The sequence below is a fragment of the Wickerhamomyces ciferrii genome, contig 00252 (genome assembly GCF_000313485.1).
Source record: "Wickerhamomyces ciferrii WGS project CAIF00000000 data, strain NRRL Y-1031 F-60-10, contig 00252, whole genome shotgun sequence".
NCBI lineage: Eukaryota > Fungi > Ascomycota > Saccharomycetes > Phaffomycetales > Wickerhamomycetaceae > Hansenula > Hansenula ciferrii.
The window spans coordinates 54,654-63,760 of record NW_011887488.1 but is presented as its reverse complement, the minus strand read 5'-3'; the positions used below and the strand labels follow the sequence as shown (position 1 = coordinate 63,760).

Below are 9,107 nucleotides of genomic sequence, written 5' to 3'. Positions count from 1 at the left end.
TTGATATGGTTTTCCGAAATTGGATCAAAAACATCATAATAATAGATTCTTGACAGACAATATATTGAAATAGCTTCAGCTCTTATTGATATTGGTAGGTTTTGTATCATTGGTGTATATAATTGCCTATTAACAGCCTTAATTTTATCTTCCCAATTAATATGTTCTAATCCAATACCTAAATATGTTGGATTTTTCTCTTTTGATGATTCGAGAGGAAATATTCTTTCAGAATGTACCTCTTGTGCTTCCAGTTCATGTGTTATAGTTTCATTTAACAAGTCTATAATTGTACTCTTTTTTTTATTTATATGAAGTCCAGATACCTCACTAAATTCATCCAGAGTTTCCATGATTGTATTATCTTCATTTTGATCTTCACTAATGATGTTGAGATCATCAGCGTAAGCTGCAGTAGTCATATTAAAACTTGAGAATTTACCTTTTATCTCAACACCTTTTAATCTTTGATTTAATAATTGGATCAAAGGATCTAGGCATATAATAAAAATTAAAGGTGACAACGCGTTTCCTTGCCGAACACCCCTCTTCATGTCAAATTCCTCTGTAAAGTGATTATTTATCTCAACTTTTCCTTTTTGTTGGGTTGTAATAGCCATAATGAAATTAACTGCTTCTTGAGGGAATTCATAATATCTTAAAACTTGTAAAATATAATTCTGATCAATGCAATCAAAAGCTTTGCTAAAGTCGATTTTATGACAAAATAAATTTTCATTGGACTGATTTTCATTGTTGCCATTTGTTCTTTTATTATTTATCAATTGTAGGATTTGAGTTATACTGTCTTCTGATGTCCTACCTTGTACAAAACCTGATTGACTTATATGTATGAGCTCTCCTAGAAAATTATTAAATCTTTCTTGGTATACTGCCGAAATAAATCTTAAAACTGAATTACCGATACTTATTGGTCTATATTCATCAATTTGTTTTGGATTCTGGTTTTTAGGAATCAATTTAATGAAGTTATTTTTCATTGTATCCGGTAATATACCTTTATTCTTAATTTCATTAGCAACTTCAACAATTATGTCTTTCATATCTTCCCAATGTTCAGAAATGAATTTGTAATTAATATCTTCCAAACCTGGAACTGATCTTTTTTTGTTGTAGATTTTTAATGTCTTTTCCATTTCCTCTAAGTTAAAATCTTTTTTTAAATTCAACTTATTTTCAGCAGATAATTTCTTTATGTTGAGACATGTTGACAAGAAATCTTCAATCTTTCTATTCTGATTTAAAATAGAATTGTCTTTTTCTTGTGCAGAAAAGAATTTTTTATAATATGTATATCCTTCGTTCAATAATGTTTGATCCGAGTCCAGTGGAAGATTATTTTCCATTGAATGTAGATTTGACATGAATGTTTCATTTTTGCTTGAGTGCATTTTAAAGATACCATTTAGGATATCATATTCTTGATAAGGAATCTGATTAATATCTCTAGCTTTTATATTAAAGCTTTTATCTAAGATTAAATCTTGTAAATCTTGTTTATCATATGCATCAGTCTGACCTTTTTCATTTAGAATTTCATTTTGAATTTCTTTGATATCTTGAATCAATTTATTAAAATATTCATCATATGCCCAGATCGTATCTTGATGTTGATTCTTTTCTAAATCATATTTTTCACTCTTAATTTTTTTCATATCTAATAATTGCTTGAAAATTTGATTATTGAAAATATTATTGTTGATAAAGAATCTTGTTGGACCTTTGGTCAGATTATGATTCCTAGATTGGATTTGAATTGTAACAGAAATATGAGTACTCCATTCCTCTTTAATTCCTAAAGTGTATTTAATTTTTGGAGAGTTTTTTCCCATAACGGTGCTAGATATATATATCCGATCTAGTCTTCTAAAGGCAACATCCTTTGATATAATTTTTCTTGGGAAGTTGGTATTATGACATTTTTGTTTAGATATTTGTGAAGAATCCTTGATATTCAAAATTTTGATGATTTCTTTTAAGCTTTGTACATCCTTTGTATTATTTCGTTTTCGATTGAAATATTGAGGTTGTGGATAAATATCTGTTTTGTGATTGAGTATATTATTAAAATCACCAAGTAGAATGATGTTTACTTTTTCTAAAGGAATTGGAATTAAGTTTTGAATATTTTTGATTGTTTCTTCTAAGTTGGAATAAAATTGTAATTTTTTGGAAGTTTCAGAAGGTGAATAAATATTGATTATCAAATATGTGGTAATCTTGTTGTTGAGATTGGAATCTGTATTGTTGGAATTATCTTGTTTTGGATTGAATTGCTTGTGAAATTCTTCACTATGTTTAACTTGTATTAATAAATCATTTATATGATCTAAGTGATGCTCATGCATATTTGCATGTAATATATTTTTTTTTATTATTTTTATATTTTTATTGTCATTTAATATAATTTTAGCTTGTGAGTTTGCCTCACCAATGGTTAATAATGGTAATTCTGATTGGTTGTTATATTTGTCTTTGAAGCTTTCCCATATTTCAGGTGTTGATTGAGCTTCTTGTAAACCTTTAATAATCAGATTGTTTTGTGATTTTAATGCTGTGATACTTTGTTTATTGGGGAAAAGGATTTTGTTGATGATCTCACTAAATGAGTTTGTATTATTAAATTTTCTTTGAATATTATGTGTAGTGATATTGATATTGTTAATGTAATTATTTGTTGAAATATTTCTATTTTGACTCATTTTTATTTATGAATATATTAATTAAAAAATTGATGTATATCACTAGTTCTAATATTCATTTCTTCCTCTTGTAATTTTTCTTTACTTCTAGTCATCATTCGATGTCCTCCAGTAATAGATTTTGTTACCTTTTCCCTTGTTTCTGTTGCATTATTTGACTTTTTTAACTTAGTATCATTGTTTTCAAAATCATCATAACCATTATCTTCTTCAGCAGTATTGAACTCTTCTTCATCTGTAGTTTCTTCTTCTTCATCTTCACCAGTTTTTGAGAAAGTAGTGTGTAATGAATTTGTTTCAGCGTCTGAATTGCTTAAATTTAATTCATCTTGCAAATCATTTGTATTTAAATGAGCATCACTATGTGATCTTGTTGCTTCTTTATTTAAAACAGTAATTGTAGTATCCGCTTCTTCATTTTCTTTATCCATTTCTATTTCTCTTGTTTGAATTTCATTATCTGGATATTCTATATCTTCTCCATTCTTTTGTTTTTCAGTTTCTTTTTCAGTATTTGATTGATTGTTATGAATTGTAGGAATGTATGTATCAGTATTTGATCTATTTCCTTTATTTTTATCAATTTTTAACCTATAATTCTTTCTGAAAAACTTTCTATGTCTGTAACTTGATTTTTGTTTATGACATTTTTTTGCTGGATGTGATGTTGAGTTACAATTAAAACAACCAGTAATCTTCTGCCAACTGAAACCTTGCAAGTTGAGCTCCTGCTGAGTAGACGTAGACGGTAGTACGTACTAATATTACATTATCATATGGATTAAAAAGAACAGACCCCTGTCAGGTATAGAGCCAAGCTCATATTTCAAACATCAAACTGTTGTTCCCCTAAAATTGTTCAGACGGATTTAGGATATAGTGTGGGTACTAGAAGAGATGCTCGACCAGAAGCCCCATATTGCCTTAAATTCAGATATATGTGAAATGGAACTTAAGATAATTAATGTCTCTCTCAGAGCCTACAATCCATTATATAGCACATGTATAGCGAAATTTTCATATGAACGTTTCGTCTAGCTGAAAGTCATTAATTTACATATTTTAATATAAACATTGAAACTTTAAAACCCTTAACCAAGCTGGAGTTCAGTTAGCAGTATGCAGCACTATCACAACCCCAAGGTGGATGATAATTGAACTTTTTCTTGTTTGTTTTACAATCATTAACATTTTTGACTTTGCTGCAATAGAAAGAACAAAGTGAATTGGCGATATCTTTACCACGACTCTCATAATGTTTTTCACAAGATGCAACACTCTTACCAGTACATAATTTACCTTTATTGGCATCAAAGCAAAGGTAGTTTGATCCCGGACTATAACCTTCTTCTGTGAATGAATCAGTGGAATTATCAGCATTTGAATCTTCAACAACATCTGGAAGAGAATCTTGAGCAGTAGTAACCACTGGTGAGGCAATAATACCTGATAATAGTAAACCTTGAACCAAAACTGTTGATAATTTCATGGTATATCGTTGAAATTGTGATTTGAATATATGTGCGATGAAACTTCTGTATCTGAAGAATTGAATCAACATTAATTGTGAAGAACCGATCATTTATATATATCATTGTAATCAAATTGGGATCATTGAACTTCTGATTCAATTCAGATCTACTAGTTGTCCTGCCTTCTGCGTAGCCACGTATAGATCTTCTTTACCATGTATTATATCAACCTTCTAATGTAACCAAGCTCAATTGAGGTGTAATCGTCCATAAAATATGATATACCTCAGTAAAGTAATTCTGACATAATCGCAAATTCCGACGACGTTGATCTTTGGTGATACTCGCGCTGCGAAACCTACATATTCTTACTTGAGTCAGATTATTAGATAAACGAGTATCTATATTGCAAGAGCTAACTAGTCAGCTTCTATATTATTAGCAAGCCTTATATGACAACACCCATCAGAACTTGTCTAATATTAACTGATCTTTAAATACACGATCAACAAGTGAAGTCTGCATTTTCACAAGACCATTTTGGTTCGTAATTATATTTCTGCTTATTGAATCCACAATCTTCAGTTTTTTTCATTTTGGTACACCAGAAAGCACAAAAGCTAGGAGCTCCTTCAACACCAAGAGTTGGCATGGCTGATTGATATTTAACACATTTTTTGAAGCTTCCACCGTGACACAAATCTTTTTGATTTTGATGGAAACAAAATTTAACTGGACCAGGACGACCCATTCCTTCCAGAGAGATATCAGTTGAATTATTTGATTGTAAAGTGGTTTCATTAGAAGCAACTGGGTTCTCAGTAGCACCATTAGAAATTGGTGAAGCGAAGATACCTGAGAAGAATAATTCTGAAGCTAAGACTGGTGTTAATTTCATATTGATTATATTGATAATTGTAATTGAGATGATTGATTTGATACCAAAAAATAAGTTCCAAATTGTTCAAGAAATTGAGGAATAGTTTCCCTTTTTAAATACCAATTTAATGAAATCAAAGCGTATATATCTGATCTATCATTGAATATTTCTCAATACACATTCCCTATTCTGAATGCTCTATGAATAAAACTCAAGCCATTATAATGTCTTCCAGTGCGATGTACTCATGATATAATCGCAAAAGATTATGTATGATTAACCAAAAATGCCGGACGTGATTTATTATGAAAAGTTGAAATCCAATGAGCTAATGTAAATCAAGATCAATCAAGGCCAAACCTCTCTTTCATTACAAAATTATGCTTTTCAATAATCATACTTGCAGTAGAACCGAGAACTTTCATCTAGTAAAGCTTGATTTCATAACTCGAAACCAACAAAGCGTTTTTAATCAGCGAACAATCAAGGCTGGACCACTAAGATCACCGAATAACACGTACTTCAAAAGCCTACTTTATAATCAGACTTTAATCGTACAAATAATCTCAAACCATCTTTTAGTATACGTCAAATTGAACCAAAAATTGAAGATCTTGCGTTAAGAAACCTCCGTTAAATAGAGGTGTCTGGTAGAAATGAAACTCCCAATCTACTGACGTTTTACTTAATCAATGAATTCAATTATATAACAGATTAGTCATAATTAATATCGATTATATAATCAAGACTATACATAAGGTATAAGTATTCTTGAACTCTCTTGTAGATGGGAAAAATGTTTTAAGGCTAAGATTGATTCTATAAATTAATTGAACGACGTTCCCACAATCAATCTTTAATAATCTAGCTCATAACCAAAGGAAATAGCGTTCACGGTATATATAAACCTTCTTATTATTGCTTAATAACTTCAGTTAAAGATATAAGACGACGTCATATAGACATGTATCAGCAGCTTGGATATTAACTATATAATGAAAGCTACAAGATATATGATCATTCAATTGATGTGTATATATGTATATATTATATAGAAGAATTGAGTATAAAAACAATTGATTGAGCTCATATGTGATGTACCACATGATTTATGATTTTATCATCAACAATTTAACAATAGTCTTGGTCAGCACAAGCAAATTCTGGATGATAATTGAACTTTTTTTTGTTGGTTTTACAATCATTAATATTTTTGTTTTTGCTGCACCAGAAAGAACAATAACTAGTACCTTGTTTAGCATTACCAATCTTACTAGATGTGTACTTTGAAACGCAATTTTTGACATTACCACCAGCACAACGAACACTTTTATTGGCTTCAAAACAAAGTTTCTCATGCGATCCGTCAAGTCCTCCTTCAACTGTGAGGTTCCCACTAGTAGTGTTGTCCGCTTCGATGGTATCAGCTGGATAATTAGTTGGTTCAGAGACCGGTAAGGCAATAGCACCTGATAGTAAAAGTCCTTGAATCAAAGCTGTTGCTAGTTGCATGTTGAAAGTTAAGTAGCGTGAAGAGTGCTTGGTGTGAAGCTGATAGATACATGTCAAAGGATGAAAGACTTATATGTAAAGAATTCGTTCATGTTTTATATCTTTACACTATTTGTAATTTTCAAGTATATGGGCTTGTAAGTATCTGCAGTTCTTTTTGAGCATGCGTCACATCCAGATTTGATTTAATTATTTCCATACTTTCATTCTGATATAATCGGAAATATCTGATGTTCAATCTATGAAAGAGATGCAAAATGGCGATCAATCTCGAGTTCTTACAGAGAAAAGGGGATCCGAATTGGCTTCTCCTGGTGGGTTTTTTCTTCTTGTAGTCAGATTGTCAAGACTAGTGTTTGTGGTATTCAATCTGTTTTATTACGGCTTCATAGCACATGCAATGACTTATAGTAATAGCTGAATTTCTGCCTCTTATAATCAAATGATATGCAACGCACAGTTTGCGCTTACTATTACAAGATGATTCTATAAAATTAAACATGATCTATCCTTCGAACTCATGTTCATTGGAAATTTATCAGTTGCAAAGATGCATATAAAAGGGCTGATACCCCTGTCTTTCCCAAAATCGAGCTTTACAATTTTGGTTAATAGGATCAAATCAACTATAATATATACCATCACCACCAATATGAAGTTATCAACAATTTTCACACCAGCATTATTGCTTTCAGGTGTAATGGCCTCACCAATTGCATCTTCAGATTCTAATAATAATGATACATCTACAATTGATACTCAAGGTTTCAAAACTCCTTACCTTTGCTATGGCGCAGGTCAAAATCCTTACTGTCGTGATGGAAGTTATAGAAAATGTACTGAATTTTTTAGGGATCATACTGATTATGATAGTATTTATGGTGGTAAATTCTGTGGGTTTTGGTGTAATGAAATCAAAAATTCCAATGATTGTAAGAATTTAAAGAAATTATATGATTTCCATCCAAAGTTTGCTTGTGATAATGCACAATACTGTTAAAATTATGATACGTCTTGGAGACAATGAAATATATAATTTATACTTTTGATGTATATATAATAAATATATATAGTGATTCTTTTGATATAAGTTAATTTACAAAGGCGCTAATATACTCATTTCTAGTTTGGATCTGATTATTCGCTTATCTGCATATCTTACAATAATTATAATAAAGTGGTTGAAAAAAGTGAACTTATAATATAAACGTGTTTACTATGACCCTATGACCCTGTCAGCAATTTACTTCTATATTGAAGTCCTAAATATGTAAGTTTAATATATAGGTATTTCTAAAGCAATATCGTCTAGCAAGCTGTCAATAATATCTTCTCATAAAGAACCTCTTGTAGTTAGCAGTATGTAGCATCACGATCACAACTCCAATCTGGATGATAGTTGAATTTCTTCTTGTTTGTTTTACAATCATCAACATTCTTCATTTTGCTACACCAGAAAGAGCAGAAGCTAGTACCGTGTTCAGCATTACCCATAGAAGTAGACACCCACTTTGAAACACATTTCTTGACACTACCATCCTTACAAAGAACATTTTCATTAGCGTTAAAACAAAGTTTATATTTCGATGTAGCTTCTGTTGTGAACTTGTCTATGGAGTTATCAGCTTCAATGGTACTAACTGGTGAAATATTTGGATCAGAATTTGGTGATCCGCTAATAACTGATAGTAAAAGTCCTTGAATTAAACTTGTTGATAGTTTCATGATGATCTAGTAATGTAATTTTAGTTGATGTATAGCTAAGTTCTCTGATTTGAAACTGATAGAGAAAAATATATAGAACAGAATTGAAAAGCATTTTAATGATGAACTGTCTTATCTTTATATAGTTTTCAAATGCATGAATACAATTAGCTGGTATGTGTGCTCTTTTTAGCCATATGTCACGGATCCAGATTTTCATATGATTGTTCTTCCCGTTTGAAAAATTAATATATAATTTGTGATTTGCTAGCCTTTATTCTGATATAATCGGAACTTTTGAAATGCATAATTAGCAGATCAAAACTATAGAAATATTGCAGCTGCTATCTTCAGAATATGAAAATTGATATGCAATTTCAATACTTGATTAAAAAATACTATCCTTCAAAACTCGTGATCATTTATATAGTTTTATCTTTTGCACTAAAAAGGCTAAACTGATGACCAAGCTTGTATGAGCAGCTTTGAAATGGTAAACACGCCATATTTGATATATATAAAATTGTGTATATCAAGTTCTTGATCATTAGCTTTAATATATAGAAGCATTTCAGGAGCCAGTTTTCATTTTCAGCCTTTAAGTAGTCATAAGCACTCAGATTGCTAACGCGATTTCAGATATAATAGATCATTGTTTGGTTATAATACAACACTAATTTGTAATTTTCGACAATATTTGAATATATAATCAGTAATTGATCGCCTCTATAAGATATTGGTAATATTAGTAGATAGAGCTCCAATCGAATATCTAAATCATCAACTCTACAACGCTTGGTTATATAGTGTGCATCA

At 30.5% G+C, this 9,107-nt stretch overlaps 5 protein-coding genes across 5 annotated transcripts; 1 reads left to right on the top strand and 4 right to left on the bottom strand.

Annotated features, from left to right (window-relative positions):
* Nucleotides 1–3,834: 3,834 nt before the first annotated feature.
* On the bottom strand, nt 3,835–4,212 carry BN7_6141 (uncharacterized protein; the record flags this gene model as incomplete). Its single annotated transcript, XM_011273329.1, has 1 exon — nt 3,835–4,212. One exon carries the CDS (start codon nt 4,210–4,212, stop codon nt 3,835–3,837), a length of 378 nt encoding a protein of 125 aa, XP_011271631.1.
* A 488-nt stretch (nt 4,213–4,700) lies between these two features.
* Nucleotides 4,701–5,093, bottom strand: BN7_6140 (uncharacterized protein; the record flags this gene model as incomplete). Its single annotated transcript, XM_011273328.1, has 1 exon — nt 4,701–5,093. The coding sequence occupies one exon, from the start codon at nt 5,091–5,093 to the stop codon at nt 4,701–4,703; it is 393 nt and encodes a 130-aa protein (XP_011271630.1).
* Nucleotides 5,094–6,206: 1,113 nt separating this feature from the next.
* BN7_6139 (uncharacterized protein) lies at nt 6,207–6,587 on the bottom strand (the record flags this gene model as incomplete). Its single annotated transcript, XM_011273327.1, has 1 exon — nt 6,207–6,587. One exon carries the CDS (start codon nt 6,585–6,587, stop codon nt 6,207–6,209), a length of 381 nt encoding a protein of 126 aa, XP_011271629.1.
* Nucleotides 6,588–7,239: 652 nt separating this feature from the next.
* BN7_6138 (uncharacterized protein) lies at nt 7,240–7,587 on the top strand (the record flags this gene model as incomplete). Its single annotated transcript, XM_011273326.1, has 1 exon — nt 7,240–7,587. The coding sequence occupies one exon, from the start codon at nt 7,240–7,242 to the stop codon at nt 7,585–7,587; it is 348 nt and encodes a 115-aa protein (XP_011271628.1).
* Nucleotides 7,588–7,940: 353 nt separating this feature from the next.
* BN7_6137 (uncharacterized protein) lies at nt 7,941–8,312 on the bottom strand (the record flags this gene model as incomplete). The annotated part of the gene is made up of 1 exon (XM_011273325.1): nt 7,941–8,312. One exon carries the CDS (start codon nt 8,310–8,312, stop codon nt 7,941–7,943), a length of 372 nt encoding a protein of 123 aa, XP_011271627.1.
* Nucleotides 8,313–9,107: the final 795 nt, after the last annotated feature.